This window comes from Culex quinquefasciatus, chromosome 3 (assembly GCF_015732765.1).
Source record: "Culex quinquefasciatus strain JHB chromosome 3, VPISU_Cqui_1.0_pri_paternal, whole genome shotgun sequence".
NCBI lineage: Eukaryota > Metazoa > Arthropoda > Insecta > Diptera > Culicidae > Culex > Culex quinquefasciatus.
In genome coordinates this window covers 46,513,925-46,534,649 of record NC_051863.1, presented here as the reverse complement: position 1 = coordinate 46,534,649, position 20,725 = coordinate 46,513,925, and the positions used below count along the sequence as shown (strand labels likewise).

General features: G+C 37.1%; 2 protein-coding genes across 3 annotated transcripts in view; one reads left to right on the top strand and one right to left on the bottom strand.

The window, feature by feature from the left end:
* The window catches only part of LOC6053994, a 143,141-nt gene that overhangs the window by 103,292 nt on the left and 19,124 nt on the right, over positions 1-20,725 (bottom strand). The window lies entirely within an intron of this gene.
* LOC6045137 (WD repeat-containing protein on Y chromosome) lies at positions 17,016-20,366 on the top strand. Its single transcript, XM_001862503.2, has 5 exons — positions 17,016-17,432; positions 17,495-17,606; positions 17,659-19,546; positions 19,599-19,799; positions 19,856-20,366. The coding sequence occupies exons 1-5, from the start codon at positions 17,016-17,018 to the stop codon at positions 20,364-20,366; spliced, it is 3,129 nt and encodes a 1,042-aa protein (XP_001862538.2).

The window sequence follows — 20,725 nt, the reverse complement described above, 5'->3', positions numbered from 1 at the left end:
CTTAGTTTAAATTCCGTGGTGACTTTGATAGTTATAGTTTTTCTTGTTAAAATCATATTTAAGATGTTCAAACTTTGTTTGTACGTTAAATGTACCATCACTAAAGTAGCTAATATAGTTTTTAAGAAAAAAAACGTTTCTATTTAGTTAAGGGGTTACATACATAATCGGCACAAATTTCAGAGGTTGGTTAAAGCACACGCTTAAACTTTTTTTAAATCATTTAAATTTAAGGAAAAATTGTCTGAATCTGAATTCGAAGCACGAATCACAAGTTTTCAAATTTTACATGAAGTTTGAAATTACCTATAAATTTGTAGATTTTTTTAAATTGTGTTTCAAAAACACATATATTTATTATTTCTAACTTATTTACCCTTCTCCTAGTGGAAAATTGTCCAAAGAATACGAAAATGAATTTCGTTTTCCGATTCAAAATCATGTTCATTGAGAAAATTAAGACACTTTGAGAAGATTAAAATAATGACTTGCATCAACATTTTCTTAACTTTAGTTAACTAACTTATGAAAGTTTAAAAAAATATATAAAAAGTTCTTTTTGATGTACTTTGAACACTTCTCTACCACGATCAGTATGATTCTAAACCATTCCATACGTATTTTAATTGTACTCTTCATTTTGCGGAAAAAACGCGAACCTATTAAAGTCACACCGTTTTACGGTAATTATAATTGATTGTTTTTCGATTTGAAATCATTCAAATCACATCACATCACATCAAAATCAGCATTACGTTTGTATTAAATTAGTTTTTAAGCGAATCCAAAAAAAAATTGTTGTCAATAGCGTTTTAGAAAAATCCCTTGACTTTGATGAATAAAATGTGTGTTTAACTTAGTTAATAAATGTTTGATAAAATTTATATCATTATCATAAGAAACTATTTGTGTTTTTTTTTTCTTGGAGATATCAATTTTGTCTGTACCATAAATCAATTTTGAAGCATAACTAAAAAAATCTGAATATGCTAAATTATTTAAAAGAAAGTGCCTATAAATCAGAAGATATTTTAAATTCTTGTTGTAAAAATTCAACCTCATATTATTAGCTTTTGCCTTTCTAGTTTATTCATGTTTTTACTGTCACTTTTTGATATTTTTGCTTGATTTTCACATTTTCTACTTAAGAAAATACATTTAGAGGAGTAAAACTTGTAACATAAAAACTAATGATATCTGATTGTAATGTGAAATTGACTGAGACATCCGACCTTACAAAAAAAGCATTTTCGGGAAAAAAATTAAATTTCATTTAACAAACTATTGAACTTTTTAAAATTTGTCAAAAACTACTTCTTGATGAACTTTGAACCGTTCTCGATCAAGCTCAGTATGATTTTAAAGCAATATGATTGTATTAAATTAATATTTTTTTTTATTTTGAAGAGAATCTTCAACTTATCAATGTCACCTCGGTTTACCGCACCTGCACCTTCGAAAAAAAGCATTTTTAAATAGGATTTTCAGTGATTTTTATTTCTAATTTCTCCGCATTAGTTTGGCGTCCGTGCACTGGTCACCTTAAGTATCAAAACAGTGTCGAAAAGTTTGATTTATTGTTACAAGTGTTGAAACTTCGACGTTTTGCGCTATTTCATTTTGAACACTATAAATTGACAGAAAAAAAATGAAATTCTAACATAATATATTTCGCATTTTGTGTATTATTTAATGCTTTTATCGAAGGCTCGGTGTATAATCAATGTTGAATTCATTGCTTGAAGTTCAAACATCTCTCCAGTCCATCATCCGCCGAGTTTTCAATTACACCTGTTGTAACAACATTGAAAACCCATCTCTGTTGCGAAGTGAATATTTGGTCCAATTTTATAGGCGTCCATAATTTCCACCCCCTAACGAGCAAACAAACACCAATCCAACAGGAAAAAAAGAATGGACCCCACGTGGAGAAGCCCCCTCTGTTCGGGGATCTGGCAACCATCCAACAACGGTGACGAGAATTTTGATTAAAAATCTTCTTGCCCATTTTTTTACACGTGAAATGTGTGCGGCTGTCGCGAGTCTGTTTATATATTTTTTTGCTCAAGAATATCACTTTACAACGCACAATAAAGGTTGACAGCGTAAATTACAAAGTTTTTTTTCGTCCCCCTCAAACATGCCCCCTGCGCCATTATGATGGCGTTTGTTTTGGGAGGGGGAGGGGGAACATAAAAAATTTAAAAAGCAGAAAAAGGACACCGAAAAAGTTTCGTTCTCAAACTGAGAAGGCGCAGGATTCAACTCTCATTTATGCACATTTTCCAAAAATGGTCGCGCTTTGCACTGAGTTGGTTTCACTGGAAAAGCCTCAGCATGGCAGCATGAAAATGAAAACGAGCGAGCGAAAAAAAAAGCATTCTTAAATGTAAACTGGCGAAAAATATAAACACACAAACATATCAAATCACGGCATGAAATTAGAGGCAAATATTGTTTATCTCGTGCTGTGCAGTCGGGGATCGCAGGTGCTAAAGTTATCCTGGCCACCCTTCCTCAAACGGAATTTTCCCGTTGAAGCTACCCGTTGTTTGGTTGAGCCCGGTTAGAGCTTGGTGCAGCATGATGCTGTGTTTTGAACATTGGGAAAGTTTAGTAAAAAAAGTCAAGTAATAAAAGTTCGGCTCAAAATCGAACTTCTTCTTTGAACCTGTGATTTAAAGTGTTTAAAATCTTTAAATAAAAAAAAAATACAAATTTCGCAAAGTCACTTCTAAACTACCCACAGTGTCCACGACTGTAACAGATTCGCGTTGGCGTGGAAAGCACCGGCACCCGGACACTAAAACTGCTTACAAAAGCTGAATAAATACTAGCTGCAGTTTCAAGTAATGGCACGTAACGGGCTGCGGAGATTTTTTAAGAAGATATGAAATATTTCAACCATATTATGAGTATCAACTTTTCCACGCTGAGTGGTCTTTTTTTCATTTTCCTAAATGTAGGTAACGTCATGATTCGAATTCCCGGACGCTTCGAAACCCGGACACCTCATCTTGTTTTATCAATTATTTGGATATAAGTTCGCATTATAAATGTCAAAAATGGGTTATTTGATGAATTCTAACATCAACTTTCATTTAAAGTTTGTTTGAACGCTGTAGTTAATGTCAAAACAATTGAATAAAATAAAATTATAATATTACCAAAAATGCGAAACATTTCACGTGAAATATTTCATAGGCGTCCGAAGCCACGGGAAGGCAAAGCAGAAATTTATGGTTTTGATTTCCTTAAATTCAAGCAAATTTTTATATAAACTATAGATTGTTTTGATGTTAACGGCTTATTTGAGACCTAAAGATTACCATTCACTAACATTTCAGTCCAAATTTGTGCGATTCATTTGCAAAAACGAGTGTCCGGAATTCGAAGCAAAAGTGTCCGGATTTCGAATCAGCTTTTATCAGTGTCCGGAATTCGAAGCACAACAAGTCATTTTAATTTTCAAATTTTGATGAAAAATTGTTAGAAAATACATATTTTGCATGCATTCGCTTAAAACTGACTGTTTATACTACATCCTGATGATATTTCTACATTTCCAACTTATTACATGTTTTTTTGTCAGCTATAACAAAAATGATATGCTACTAAGTGTCCGGATTTCGAATCATGACGTTATGTAAGAATATTTGTTATTAAACGTTTAAAAAATGTGTTTTTCAATTAGTTGTAGCCTGAAATGGTGTTAATTTAGAAATTTAAATTTGAACGGCCAATTATATGGCGTACTCAAAATTTAAAAAAAAAATCTATCTTGCATTGAAAAAAAAAATACAAAAATAGTATTAAATCTGTCATTTATGGGAAATTTAACGTAATCTACAATAACGCAGAAGGGTCATGCCCCTTAAATGAAGGGTCATGATCAAAATGTTCATTTTACAATTTTGTATTCTTTGTAACTTTGCAGGGAGTGTAGTAATAGTTGTAGAGCAGACAATTTAAAAAAAATATTCACTATCATGAAGAGTTTGCTAGTAACCATCACGTCACATCACGTCGAACATACAGTCATACGGAATTTTCAAAATGATTTTTAAAGTCAACGTTAAAATTGCAATTGAAAATGACTTAAAATTTTTACTTGATTTTTCAAGAAATAAGCATTTCTGGTTTTAAAATCGAGAAATCGTTTTATAACGAATTGAAAATTTCTATAAAAGAATATAGGTCATTCCAGGTCAACTGGGTACACTTTTGGACTCGACTTCCACCAATTTGAACCAAACTTGGAGGGAAAGTTTGTCTATCGATAGTTAACAGAAATCACAAATTTGGTGCTGATTGGACCATCCCTCTATTTTTGGCTCTGACTTGTTTTTTGACGATTTTCTAAAAAACTTTTTTTCTTTTAATCTTAATTTTGCAACTATTTAAATAAAAAACTATCTACAGGGTGCAATCCAAGAAATTCCATTAAAATTAAATTTTAACCCTTTAATGCCTCCTAATAGTAGGGGAGTGTGGAGTAATTTAGACACCCTAAGGCAGGGGTGCTCAATTTTTTTGGATGCCGGGCCAAATTTGAAGCTCAAATGAGCTTGCCATGTGTACAAAATTTGTTATTTTATATATAATGAAAGAAAAACGATTTACAAATTTAAAAGACTAAAAAATACATTTATTCTTAAAATTTATCTTTTTTAACATTTTCGTAATTGAAATATAATAGAAAACGGAAAATGACAGTTTTCCTTCAGTTTTGTTGATATTATTTTTGATTTCGGATAATTGATATTATGTTTGATTTCGGAAAAAAGGTATTTAGTTGTATGCAGGGCTGCGGAGTCGGGTCATATTTCAAACGACTCCGACTCTGACTCCGGCTTTCTCAGATTAGCTGACTCCGACTCCGACTCCAGCTCCGGCTGTGAACAAATGGTGGGCTCCGACTCCGACTCCAACTCCGGCCTACCAACTCTAGCCGACTCCGACTCCGACTCCAGCTTTCAACAAATGGTTGGCTCCGACTTCGACTCCACATATTTTTAATGTTTCAAACGTTAGTTAACTATTATTGGTTAATTATTTTTAAAACATTGATAAATAGGATTATTTAAATACTTTCTAAGCGTCATGTTTTTCTCAAGAAAAATAAGGTAAGTAAAAGTAAAGTAAAGCAAATAAACGGAAAAAAAGTTTCTAGGTTACAAGTTTTATACGTTATGGAAACAGAAATCAAAAAATATCTTCAGTTTTAGAGGCATTTTGAGAAGAACAGTAAGTAAATTTGGATTTATTGGTCGCTATTTGTGTGCATGGGGTGATTGGTTAGTATAATTGAACAATGGCATCATAAGTGCAGTGCTTTTGGAATTTACCACGGAAGAGGTTTACATCGCAGTCGGGAGCTGGTTGGATGATCCTGGAACTGAATTAGGTGAGAGCATTCTAATTTATATCTTATTATATTACTGCATTTTAATGTTCATAATATTTATCAACCAATGCCCACTACTTCATTCGTCGGTGAAGTATCCCATCAAACCCTTTCCCCTTTCAAATCCGGATATCTTGGAGGTCGTCTAAGTTCTTAGGCATCTCTATAGGGTATCCAATCATCAAATCCCTCCCCACCTCCCCCGTTGATCGTGAGGAGTCGACCAAAAGGACAAATGAGTGGTGATGTGTCATTCGGCACATTCCTGACGCATTTATTTTCCTTATCGGCGCCAACCTAGCTATTGCAAGCTTTATGCTCGGCTAGAGTACGGTCAACCAAGCTAAGCTAAGCTAAGCTAACAGTAAGTAAATTTGGATTTATTTGCTTAACCTCAAATTTGAAAATATTTTTTTCAAAGCTAATAAATTTAAATATAAAATTGTTATTTTTGAATGTATTATTAAAAGAAACCTGGCCTTAATGATCTATTGAACATTTAAATTCAATTTGCTCACTTTCAGGCTGACATTCGTAAGAAGCACAGTGACAGGCACCTTGTTTTTTAAATGACAATTTGAAACGAAACTTTTTTTTTTTTGTTTTTTCTAGGTCACAAATATTTCATTTGTTTAAGGTACATTGATTTGTGGGTCTCGTGGCGCAGGGGTAGCGGCTTCGGCTGCCGACCCCGATGATGCTATGAGACGCGGGTTCGATTCCCGCCTTATCCACTGAGCTTCTATCGGATGGTGAAGTAAAACGTCGGTCCCGGTTTCTCCTGTCTCGTCAGAGGCGCTGGAGCAGAAATCCCACGTTAGAGGAAGGCCATGCCCCGGGGGGCGTAGTGCCAATAGTTTCGTTTCGTTTTTTACATTGATTTGCAATGATTATCACTTTCCATCATATTGGCGTGAGACATACAGTATGAGAAAATTCGTACCAGTAGATAATATTTTGATTCTGTTTTTTTATTTATAATATTTGAAAAATAAATTTAAATCCTATATTTAGTTCTATACATTTTTTTATTAGTTCATTTTTGTACTGAATTCTTGAGATTTGTTCAACGATTTACCTAAAATCAATATCAACATCAACAATCAATGATTATTTCTAATTTGTTGCAACTTCTTTTGACATTTTTTGTTAATTTCAATTAATTTAAATGCAACACTTTGATTTCTTGTACTCAGTTATAAACAAAATGCGCATGTTGAGTTTCAAGTAAGAGATTGTTATTATCGTTGATTATTTGATACAAAAGTTAAACTGTCAGTGACTCTTTTTCGATCTGCAAAAACAGTGATTACTATTTATAATCTTTTTATGTACCTCGTAAATTTTTCCTAAAAAATGATTTAGCTTAAAACCTCTAAGACATTCGCTATCGGAGTAAAAGATGACTTTGTGTTTACTTCTTTCAGAAATAACTGGATGAAATTTGGTCAAATTGGAATTGAAAGGGCACATAAATGTAGTCTGACTTCATAACCAATATTTTTTTTTATTATTTTTTAATTATGATACTACATACTTGGGTAAGAGGCTATCATTTAGTGATTATAGTGTAATAACCCAATTAGAGCTTTTCAATCACAATAAAAAGCTTCAAATAAATAATGGCATCTGATAAATCAAAAAAAAAAAAATATACGTTGTTTTGTAAATTAAGGAATGTAGGAAATACTGAACAATAAAAAAACATATTTTTTCTTGGATTTAAGATAACTCCGGCTCCGGGTTATCAGAAATCTTCGGCTCCGACTCCGACTCCGACTCCAGCTCATAAAATTTAACCGACTCCGACTCCAGGTCCCCAAAAAGACGCGACTCCAACGACTCCGGCTCCGACTCCGACTCCGACTCCACAGCCCTGGGTAATCTGAACACCCCTATGGGGTAATTTGGACTTGCCTTGTGGGGTAATTTGGACATGCCTTGTGGGATAATAAAAACATACCTTGTGGGGTAATATGGACACCTTTTGTGGTGTAATTTGGACACATGTTGGAGAATAAGTTTATCATTTGATTTTTTGAGCATGTTTTTGCCCTTCAACCTGGTTTTGTAATTGCTTTATATTTTAAAGTGATTTTTGCTCACAATATTTCATCAAAGGTTTAAATAATGGTTTTGTGATGGAACTATAATTCAATAGGAAGATAACAAATAGTTCAGTGTAGTTTACATAATTAAATCATTCATTCTGAAATGATTTAAACATTGATTCTGGATTAGACACAAGTTAAATTTTTTATGATTTATCTAAACCAATCTTTATATAGAAATAATTATCCTGAAACTATCCATTTTTGAATTTTACATTCCGTAGCCCTTCAAATTTAAATATTATTGTAAACCATCATAGAAATTTGAAATTTCAAAGGAATAAATTTAAAACAATCAACATTAGAGTCTAGGGGATCTTCAAGAACTTGTAACCTGACCTCATCCTGGACTTGGTCAGGTTCGACAATCGTCGGTCGCTACCTCATTTTCTCCTAATCGAGCGGATTAACAAATACACACCGTAGGCTATTGTATTCTTGTATTCAGTACTCTAGTACCACAAAAGAACAGTACAGAAATGTTCTAGCTAATAAAACTTCATAGGGTACAATAAATCAGCCCAATCAACATGGTACCAATTCTCCAACCCACCCCACTAGATGTTTTCTAAAAAACCAGCGGAAAATCGATACCAGAATATATTATTACTGTTATGATTACGACCTTTGGTTTCTGGGTGTGAAAGCAGCTTCTTCTTCATCTCCATCAAACGTCAGTTGTTTGAAAACCCAGTGAAAGAATTTTTCCGCCCACTTTTCGCGCGCTCGTGAAAATGTGCTCCCACGTGGAAAATCGTTAGCAAATCCTTTTCACCTCAGAATCGGTCTCAGTCCCACCGCCACAGACTGATGATGATGGCTTCGATATCGTTGGCCCACAGAACTCGTCACAAACCCGAGACCTTCCCTCCCTCCAAAAGTACCAAAAGGAGCCACAACGTTTTATTAGCGGCTCATTTGGGAAGCAGATTTATCCGCGAAAATGTGTTCGATCGTAAAACGCTATTAATATTAAATTGAATCCGCTTAAATCCTGGTTGAGAGGGGGGTTTGCAAGGGGTGGAAAATGTTGCTGACTCAGCGTTGATGTGGGGTTTAAACTGGAATTTTCCGTGTGGTAAACCGCGGGAAATGTGCGGGAGGAACAATGCCGGGTGAAAGTTCACCGTTTATTACTCGTAAAATATTTTTCCATGAAAAATTCATGCGAATCGACTCCAGCAAGTGTGCTGAATTGAATGATTCTTTTGGTGAACATCACTGGTACTTTTTGACTCTGATTTTAATGATGAAATAGATTTATTTTTACATGAAAAAACTGGTTGATTGCTTCAAATATTTTAGTATTTCAAGAATTACGATTGTTATCCAAAAAAAAATACTCGTCCTCTAAATTACACTCTTCCAAAATTTAATTATTCTTCTTTCAGGAATGGGTTCGTAAGTTCAAAAATTCAAGCTCAATCCCTGTGATCAGTTAATCTGCAAGAAAATAAATCGCAACCCTCAAATTAATGTGCCTTATCATCTGGATCAGCACCATTCCAACCAAGATAAAACACCTTAAAACAATACCAATTGAGACATTACGACCCTTTTCAAAATGGATAACTTTCCCATTGGAAAATTTCCAAAATATCCTCCCAACATTGGAGGGATTCCATTTTTAGATGAAGATAATTGCGTTGCGATAAGACCAATGATGGTCTGGAATAGCTGAAAAAAGAAACGAAGAAAATATAAATTAAGGCCACCCAACCGGGCAAACTGAGAGGAAACATTTTTCTCTTCCCCCCGAAAGCACTGTCACACACAAAAGGAAAGCTTTTTCCCCATTTTTCATGTCTGTCACCGACGACCAGTTCGTTCCCGACGTGGGGCTCGAAATGTCAAAATGATTGTAATTTTTGGCCTTTGATGTAGTTTTTCACTTTGTTCGGTTCCTCTTCAACAGGCACATTTTTTTATGAAGCAATAACAAATTTCATGAATCGTTGAGCACTGTTTATGAGTTGGGTGGTGGTTGGACGGAGGAAACGTTTTTTTTTTTTTTGTTATTTCCAGGGCTGCGGAGTCGAGTCATATTTTAAGCGACTCCGACTCCGACTCCGGCTTTCTGGAATTAGCCGACTCTGACTCCGACTCCGGCTCCGGCTTTCAGATCCAACCGACTCCGACACCGACTCCAACTCCGGCCCACCAACTCTAGCCGACTCCGACTCCAGCTTCCAAAAAATGGTTGGCTCCTACTCCGACTCCGACTCTACATATTTTCAAATATTTCAAAAATTAGTTTACTATTATTTCGAAAACATTGATAAATGGGATTATTTAAAAACTCTTTAAGTGTAAAAAACCGGAAAAAGTTTTTAGTTTTACAAGTATTAGACGTTATTGAAACAGAAATAAAAAAACGCCAGTTTTGAAAGCATTTTCAGAAGAACAGTTTGGTAAGTAAATTTGGCTTTATTTACTTAACCTCAAATTTTTATTAAATTGATTAAAAGCTAAAATATTAAATTGCTATTTTTTCAATGATCATTAATAAAAAGCTGGCCTTAATGATTGATTTATCATATAAATTCAATTTGCTCACATTTAAGTTGACATTTGTAAGAAGCACAGTGACTATCATAGTCACCTTGTATTTTTAAATAACAATTTGAAACGAAACTATTTTTCAAAGCTCCATTGCAATTTTTCAGACGTACATGGAAATCAAGCCAAGGCTGAAGAAGAACCTAGAAAATATTTTACCTCGGAATTTTGGATTTATTTGAATTTTATTTTTTTATATATATTTAAAAGGAGGCGCGCAATACTTCTTGCATCTTCACCTAAAACGAAGCTTTATGAATGGTCGTGCGCCTCCATGAAAATATATGAAAATACTTATAATTGGATTAAAAACAAAAATCCACAGGATGAATATTTTCTAGGTCACGGATATTGTTTTATCTTGAAATCTTGTCCTATCCTGAAATCTTGAGATTTGTTCAACGATAATTTGTAACAATATCAAAATAGTTTGCCTAACGATCTCAGATACTTTTAATTTTTTGTACAAAGTTATAAACAAAATGCGCATGTTGAGTTCCAAGTATTAGATTGTTGATAATGATTAGATCGTTGAATATTTGTTGGAAGAGTGATCCTGTCAGTGATTTTTTTTGTATTTGATATCCATAAATAGTGATTATTATTTATATTTTTTGATGTACCTCGTAACTTTTTTCCTGAACATTGATTTACTTAAAACATTCGCTATCGGGGTATAAGATGACTGTGTGTGTACTTTTTTCAGAAAGAACTAAATTAAATTTGGTCAAATTTGAGTTAAAAGGGTACATAAATATTGGCAAAAGGATGCAGTCAAAATTCAATTAAATATTTCTGACTACAAAACCAATACTGTTTTTTTTTTTTTGAGTTATGATGATACTACATAATTGGGTAAGAGCTGATTAACAGGTTATCATTTAGTGATCTCTAAAAAAAATAAAAATGGCAACGCAGTGCATGCAACTTGAAAAAAATTAAAAATATAAGAAGTTTTGTAAATTAATCTGTATTATAACAAATACTAAAAATTAAAAATATACATAATTTTTGTTGAATTTAAGATAACTCCGACTCCGCCTCCAACTCCGGATAATCAGAAATTTTCGGCTCCGACTCCGACTCTGACTCCAGCTAATAAAATTTAGCCGACTCCGACTCCAGCTGTTCGAGTTTTTATGACTCCGACTCCGACTCCAGGCTTTCCAAAAGACCCGACTCCACCGATTCCGGCTCCGACTCCACAGCCCTGGTTATTTCAAGTTGCTTGTGGAGAAACATTGACTTGGTGTGAAATATTTATATTTATAAAGTATAATAACCTGCTTTTACCTGATCACCTGATTTTACGAAAAAAAAAAGTTTTGAAAAAGTTGGTCGTCGTTGATATTGTCCGTGCAAGGTCACTTGCGGCAGACACAAGAGACAAGACAAAGAGAAAAACGGTAACCCTTTAAAAACTTTTTTTTTTTGTAAAATTGTAATAACTCGAGATGGTTGAAAGCAAACCCATTTTGTCTATAAATCAAATTTATGTAATTGTCTGCTATACAGTTTTGTAGAACAAAAAGTAACACAGGAAAGTTAAAAAACACGAAATTTCAAAATGAAAAATGTTGTTCTAAATGGATGATTTCCAAAAAATTTTACAGTCCATTTTTGTATAAATTTTTGAGACCATTATTTTTTTATTATGAAATAGTAGTTTAGGCAACAAGTTTCAAAAAGTAGATTTTTCAGCACGAGTCGTAAATTTTAAATGAGCGCTGGAAATCAAATTTTGCAACGAGTTTCATTCCACTTTTTTCGCAATTCCTTAAAAATACCTTTTGAATTGAATTTTAAGTTATCTGTATATGTGTTTAGTACATTCATCGATAAAATCAAAACGATATTAAAAAGTATTACTTTTGCGACACAAGTACTGAAAAGTTGAAATCTTTTCAGTGCTGCACAGTAAAACTTTTCTGCACTTGTAACGAAAGGTATTACTGTTCGATTCCCTTATTTTTAGTAAAGAAAAGTAGGCCGGATCGTTATGCGAGAATGACAGGAAAAGTTACTAGTTTCACAACGGTATTGCAAAAATATGTTTCTGGAATACCGCTGTGAAAATTTCATTTTTTCCAGTCCTTCTGAAGAAACGAAATGGCCTACTTTTAACTACCAAAAATAACAGATTTGAAAATCAATACTTTTTAGTACCAGTGCCGAAAAGTCCTACTTCTCAGCACTGAAATGGGTGCTGTAATGTTGAACTTATCACACTTGTATCGAAAAGTAACATTTTTCAATATTGTTTTTGAACGGTGAATTTACTTATCACATGAATGTTTGACATACAATTCCATTCAAAAAGCGTTTTTCGGAATTGCAAAAAATATAGTAAGCAGCTCGTTGCAAAACTTGATATTTTCAGCACTCGTCGTATTTATCCAACGAGGTTTATGATTCGAAAAAATCTTGTTTTCGCCACTTGTTGCATAAACTTAGTAAGCCATCAAATCGGGCGTCCAATTTCGCATCAAAGACCTATTGAAACCAAGCTACTAAACCATCACCATTTCTGGCTGCAAAATATTGAAAAACAAGTCTATTATCGTATTTTTAAAGATATTTTAAAGATATTGAAAAAATTAGGGGTAAATTAATGATACTAAAAAATCATTTTTCAAATTTGCAACTTTAGGAGGTTTTATATAAGCAAAAAGCATTCTGATCAACAAAGTCGGAAAAAATGTATACAACATTCACTAAATTAAAGTTTGAATTGCAAAAAATCAACAGATTTTCAAAAAAAAACATTTGAAAAAAATATTTTAAATGACTCTAACTTAAAATGATCAATTTAGATTGCAAATTTGAATTCCATTTAAACATGGTCTGAGAATGAAAATTGATAGTTTTTTCGATTTTTAATATCTTTGGCATGAGATTGGACAAATTGAACCATCCTTAACATTCAAGAAAATGATAATATTAAATTTAAAAAAATTGAATTCAATTTTAAGTAGCAAATTCAAACCAAAATTCCGTACTCTTATTTCCTTTAGTATTAATCATAACCTACAACTTTGCCAGAGACACTAAATCGGTTCAGAATTTCTCAAAATGCAAACTTTGTAATATTCAAATTCTCATTTTATAAGAGCAATCGGCGAAATTATGTAAGGCTTTGGATAGAAAGAAAATATTATGCAAAACGGCTTCATTGTTTGGAAAAGTTTCCTTCAAATAAAAAATTAAAAATTAAAAATATCGAAACCAAAATGGGAAATTACAGAACTACAGAACTACTAATTTTACATTAATGTTTAAAATTATGAATACAAGTGATGACAAGTTCACCTAAATAGCTCCCATTTGAGTGCTAAAAGGTTGAACTTTTCAGAGCTTGTATTGAAAAGCATTTTTATTCAAAAAAAATCAAAATCAAATTATTCGCTCTACAGTATTGCCTTGGCGTTCTTGATTGCGAGATTCCTACTGTTCGAAGGCTTGATTGTTGAGGCAATTTCAAACCTCTTTTTACACCTTAGTTTCCATCCACCCCGGGATTCAAACTGAATAAAAATTCAATTTAATTTAATTCAATTCAATGCAATCAAAGACCAAAAACCTTTCATATATCACGTAAAATCGAAAATAAAAAACTTCCTTTCATAACCATGACAAACTAATTCAGCCACATATGGTTTCAAACTCCCTGATCAACATTATATGTAAAATAGCTACCAACTTCTATGGTTATCGTAATTTTGTCGTGATCGTGCTATTTTGACGCAAGTTGATTTTTGGTCAAATTTAATTAAGGACGCCGTTTAATTGTAGCTTTCAGTGCCGCACCTTTTTTGTTCAAAAAACCCAAAAACTAGATTATTATCCTAAAATATTATATAAAAACCCTTCAAATCCCGTGAAAGGTTGTCAGTCTTTCACCCACGTGGTGGTGATCAGATCGTGCTATTTTGACACAACCTGACAGTGCAAAAACTTGCCTAAGGCGTCATCCATAAAGTACGTTAGAGAGGAATTGGGGTTTGAGCAAGCGGTACATGTTAAAAGTAAACGAGAAGCGTATCAATTGGATGAAAATTTTGACTAATTTTGGCCATTTTGTCACTCTTGCATGCACGTTTACTGTTTACATTTTTTCTAGTAACACAGGATTCCGGCCACCAAATTGATAAAATGCACAGCATGGTCACCAAAAAAACCCTACGAATGTTCTCATTTTTCCTCTCTTTTTTTATTTATTCAAGTTGAAACATTAAAACGCTTTTATTTTTTAAAGAACATCAAAAAGCAACATTTGACGAGATAGCACATCTACGACGATTTCTAAAAAAAATGCAAACATGCCCACCATCCTCACACACTCACATACACGAACACAATTTTGGAGCAAAAATCCATTGTCTCAACATGGGTAGAAAGAGCTGGATTTCCCAGAGTGACCATCCGGTTGGCACATAGAAAGGAAAAAGGGCCAATCTATTTATTTTGGTCGAAAACAAGGCTCTGGACCTTTCTTCAGCTGTAGGCAGCCCCCGACCCCCGCCGTGTTGCTAACCGCTCTCACTGGAACGATATAAAGTGCCTGATTTTAAAAGCACCTTTCGTCGCACGGCTTCAGCTTCTTTACTTTGGCTCGTTGATGCAAAGTTTGTGTAAGCGGGGATGTGGACTAACTGGGAAATGTTTGGAAAGGTGTTAAAATTTGACTAATAGGGTGTTCTTTTGCTCGTTTAAAAAAAATTATAATATGAGTGAAAACAAAAAGATTATTTAGAAATAAATTAAAAACGCTTGTAAACAAAATATGGTTTAAAAAACAATTAAATGAAGCAACCTATACCAAATTTTACATAACCAAACATCGTTGCATCCAAGATGGGAATGCAAAGCCAAAAAAACTTGCTCCATTAACTGAGTCTTGTTCAATATTCAATACATTTTAAGAAGGCGATGACAGCAACTTTATAACACTCAGTGGCATGGTAGGGAGCCAATTTCAAAGTCCATCCGAAAGCTTAAAATATTTTGCAGATTTTTTTTGAAATTTTTTTTTGTCAAACTTAAAGAAAAACTAAAAAAAATTCAGTCTTTGACTTTGCCCATTACATTTTAAGGGCATTTTTTCTGTAGCTTTTAATATTAATAGATTTATAGTTGCTTAAAGCATTCAATATCCAAAACAATTATTCTTAAAAATAGTAAATTGTTAAAAATAAAAGTTAAATAACAAATTTTCAGTTATTTTAAATAACTAAATGTACTCTTTAGGAACGCCAGCAGCAGCAGGAAATGATTCCTCAGAACGAAGTTACGAAATTTGTGTCGATACTTCGACTCTTTCCTTTCGATGCAGGAACGACGACGGTCGGTGTTATCGAACTTCCTACGGATGTTCCTGGCTCGGGACGGAAGCTTTCGTTCGGCAGCAGCACACTGGCAATACTGTGCAAGATGTCGTTGCTTCCGTTCCACCACCACGTGGATGAAAGACGTTTAAAACTGGATCAAAATCTATTTTTAAATAACTTAAAGGTTATAAGGGTATTGAATTTTTTTTTGCTTGCATTTTGAAACTTTACTAATTTTTGAAGAAAACTAAAAAACTCAGAAAAAAGGATTTCTATTACCACAACCAACACTTTCCAGCCAGGGCCCAGACTGTTGTGCCTTTTGATGTAGCTCCTTGTTGAAAACAAAATTGAGTGACAACTCTTTCAAGCCTGTGTTCTACAGGAAGCAGTTCTTGGAGCTATTGTGACTATCCCTAGAGACTCACCGCCATCACAGGAAAAGGGAAAAGCATTATTTGCTTTGCAATCCAAACGCAGATTGTTTGTTCGTTGAGACGCCAAAGAGTTCTTTGTGCTCATTCACGGATCATTACATGAAAATTGTTGCTTCATAAAGACATTTCTTTGTTTTCCAACGGAGTCAGCTTCAGTGTTGGTGGAAACAAAAACTCGTTACAGAGAAAAATCCACCCTCAAATCGACGTCGTCGTGCTATATTGTCGCACCCGCCATTTCGACGTTTCGAGAAAAAACACATTTTAATGTTTGAATAAACAAAAACGAAAGCACGCAATATAAACAATAACAAACACGTTCTGTTTGGCCGACCATTCTGTGCATTGTCCCAAAGTTTGGTTGAATTTGGTTGCTGGAGTCCCGAGTTATTATTACAAATGTAAGTTGGTCGTCATCGATCATGGCCGTTCATGGTCACCCGCGACAGACACGGACGACGAAACAAAGAGAAACGCAAAAAGTAACTTTTTCAAAACTTTTTTTCGTAAAATCGCGATAACTTGTGATGTTTATAAGCAAACCCCTAATGTCTATATATCAAATTTTTGTAATTGTCTGCTCTACAACTTTGTAGAACATTGTTACACTCTAAAAATAACCCTGCAAAGTTAGAAAAAACACGAAATTTTAAAATGAAAAATTTTGTTCTAAATGAAAAAATGACCCTTCTGGGACAATGTAGATTCGAAAAGTACATTAAATTTCCCATAAAATGACATGTTCCAAAATTTTTTACAGTCGAGTAACGGAAAATGGGAGAATTTTTAAAACTTTTTTATTGTTTTTTTCGATGAAAAATACGTTTTTTCGGAATTCTGAGTACGTCATCAAATCGGGCGTCTAATTTTACATAAAAGTCCCTTTGATGCCAAATTTCTATCTCATCACCGTTTCAGGCTGCAAATTATTGAAAAACACCTCTTTTTTCGCATGTTCAAAAATGGAAGGGGTCGTACCGCCCCTCCGTCACGAGATATCAAAAAACGGACCTCGGATTCGTGATCAGGGACAAAAGTTACCCCTTAGGACAAAGTTTCACGCAAATCGAAGAGGGGTCGGGGCAACTTTTCCCGATTTCGTGTGAGTTGGTAGAGAATTACCCTGGTACAATTTCATCCAAGGAACCACTGTATGGAACGTCACCCGTAAACCATGGAGAGGAAATCAACCCTCAGCTCCCCAGGTTCTTCCCTCGAGAGTGTCGACTACTCGCAACCCCAGCTCCTGCATCGTTACCTGACCCGCGAAAATGTCCAACATCTGCACCAGCTGTTCGACCAGCGCAAGCAGCTTCTGCCGGACGAGCTGCGCGCCGAGCTGTTCGTCCTGACCGGCGTTCGGTTCAGCGACGAAGAGTTCGAAACGCTGTTCATGAAGATCAACACGGATCGGGACAACTTTTGCCAGTGGGACGAGCTGATCAGCTACCTGATCCTGGGCTTCCACAACGATGACCCGCTGGCGGTGCAGGAATCGCTCGATCTGCCCATTTCGCTGGACATGAGCGTCAAGCTGGGCCGGCAAACGTACCCGGTGATCAAGATCGAGTACAGCCCGATGGTGTCGTATGTAAGGGACTGTTTTGAGATCTGGTGTGATGTGCTTACTTTAAGATTGTTACGCGCTTTCAGGATGGAACAGTCAACTGGTCACAGGGATTCTGGGTCACCTCGACGCAAGAAGCCGTGATCAACTTTTGGAAGCGAGACTGGAAGCATGAGAAAACTGGGAAGGCCTTCAGCGGTACAATCAATACATTTTAGCTATACCAAATCTTAATAGTTCCGATTTCCAGTCGATCTCAAACGTGCCAAAACCTGGATCCTGGACACGGCCGTCCTGCCAGATCTGAACTACTTCTGCGTGGCTTGTCTGGAGCACGAGCTGCGCATCTACGACATCATCGGGTCCGGCTTCACGCTCAAGATAATCGTCAACCGCATCCCGAACCCGATCAACGCGCTGAAGTACCACTTCTCAGCATCCACCCGCAGCAAGCTGATCATGGGAGACTACAAGGGTGTGCTCCGAGTGGTGGAGTTCTACCCCGAGCGGAAGGAACCGTTCAAGTTCGACGCGGCATCCACCGTAACGCGGTTGAGCTTTCGGGATCTATTGAATGGGTCGTATCCCCAGATGGAGTGTGTGGACTATGGTCGTCTGCTGCCGGATATCGTTCGGCAGCTACAGTTTGTGGAACCGACCTACAGCTTTCTGGCATGCTCGGAGAATGATCCTCTAGCGCCGAGTGGTTCCAGAAAGAAGTTGTACACGTCGGTCATCATCCAGCATCTCACCAAGCTGGATAAGATCACGAAGATTAAGGTTCCCAAGGGAGTTACCTGCTTCGCGTATGATCATGTCAAAGACTTTTTGGTAACTGGTGGTCCGGACGGGGAACTTAGAATGTGGGACATTCGCCGTCCGGAGAATCCTGTAGCATCATTGTCCGGGCACAACGCCGGCGTTGTGTTTATGTTCCTCCAGGATGGATCCCAGAAGATCTACAGCATGGACACCAAGAAGATCGTCAAAATCTGGGATGTTCTCAACAGAATTTTGATTCAAACTTACAGCCAGTTCTCAACGACTTTGTACAAGACGGTCCCAGCTTGTGCTTACTACAACGATCTCAACCGGGAACTTGTGATTGGAGCAAACAAGGTATTGTCGGCACCGTGTTGTCCCAAAATCCCGTTGGAAGTAACGGATGGCGAGAGTCATACCCAGCCTATTTCGGTGCTGCTTTACAATCCACTGTTCAAAGTATTGATCAGTTGTGGTCTGGACAGTTACATCATCGTTTGGGACCACACCATGAACCGCAAGCTAACGATCATCACCGATGCCCACACCCAGGTCGTCAACGGCTTACTGGAACAGGTTCAGATCACCGCTGCTTGCTTCGATCCGAAGCTTCAGCTGCTTCTAACCGGTGCTCGCGATGGCACCCTAAAGGTCTGGAACTTCAACAGCGGATCTTGCATGAGCTCGATGAGCATCCAGGAGGGTTGTGAAGTCACGGCCGTGTTTTGGGAACCAACCAGCATTCTGGCGATGGGTTGGAACCACGTTGTGGTCGAGTTTCCCGTGGGAACCACCGGGATGGACTTCCCGCGAGGTATCGACTGGCAAAAACTCCACTCGGACGATATCCTGTGCGCATCGGTGACCCACAGCGAACCGAAAGCCATTGCAACCTGCAGCTATACGGGGGAAATTGTGTTCTGGTTGATGGAAACAGGTCAACCGTACCAGAGATTCAATGCAGCCAAGCCACAGCAGAAGATTCCCGTCAACGCAGTGACTACAAAGACCGGTCAACCAAAACGGAGATCAAGAATGTCGGTTTTCATGCCGCAAGAGCAGTTACGCCAGCGCCGTCTCACAAGGATCGTGATGCCGGTGAAGGCCGAACAGCTGAGGCAGCTGACGATCCATGAGTTGCTGTTCCTGGAATCACGTCCGATGCACCCGGAAGTTGGAACGTTGCTGAGTTCGCTGGACACTGGAGTGATCCAGGTTTACTCGCACCACGTGGACGGAGGATTCCTGGGATCGTTTAATGCGGTACACATGGCCGGCGATCGAGTAGTGTCGATGACCACCGATCCGTACAACAAGTTTCTGTTCACTGGATCTTATCTGGGATACGTCAAGACTTGGCTACTGGAAGGTTACTTGTAAGCTGTACGCATATTTCTGTTCTGAACACATCTACAAATTAAAACTTAGCGTTTCAGCGGAAGATCGGGTCAGCTTCAACCGAGCCGCTTTGAAGATGCAATTTCCGTTTCTGCTGGACGACATAATTCCAGGTCGGGCGAAGCGTTCCGTTGCTAACCAACCCTTGCCCTGGCTGCTGAACTCGTACCAAGCCCATCGGAACTGTATTACGGCACTTTCGTACATACCCGCAACGAAACTGCTGTTGTCGTGAGTATCGTGAGATCAACTTCAAATGCACCTTAAATATTTATGATTCAATTCAGAGCAAGTAGCGACCACACGATCCGCATCTGGTCGCTAGCCGGACGCTACATCGGACTGCTGGGAAGTCCCGTCAAGTGGGCCACCATCGATGCGGACGTTCCAATTCCCAAGGAGTACGGCTACCGTATCCCACCGGATCTGCAGCGGGAGGTAAGCTTCACGACGGCCCAGGTGCTGCGGGGTGGCGAGCGTGCGATCAAGCTGAAGAGTCGGATTCTGCAAGAGGCTAGCGAACGGCGGCGGACGGAAGCCGTGGAGACGTACGGCCAACCGCTGGAGGATCCGATCATCAAGCCCGAAGTGTTCCCGTACGGCTATCGGGCAGGGTTCGTCCACGACGCCAAGATGGACTACTCGTTCAGGGAGACGCCTATTTTCGAGCACTTGAGCATTCAAAATCTAACCAAGTTGAAGGTGGTCGATAGTAAGAGGGTGGTCGAAAAAGTTGAGGGACTCGACTTCTCCAACGACGGCGACCGAATTGATACGTATCATGAGAGAAATATATAACACCATTACTATAATTTGAAAGCATAGGGTTCCGCATCCATCGAACTATTTCTGGTGCCCTTTTTGGCTCAACACCAAAAATAGCGACTGCGACTAACTTTGGATCATGTATAGATTTCCCATTACGGGAAAACGGGAAGGAACGAATAACGACATTAAGCAGATAATTCCGCTCGCATCGCCCCCCGGAATCGTTCGCCATACGAGAGGAAATTGGAAAAATGTGATTCCATCGCCTATCTATGCTCTATATGGTATGCGCCTCGACATGGAAAAATCAAATTGTGAATATTAATGAACACAGCTTTTTCTGCTTCGTATGGGATTAGCATCGCAATGATGGTGGTGATGGTTGGCAG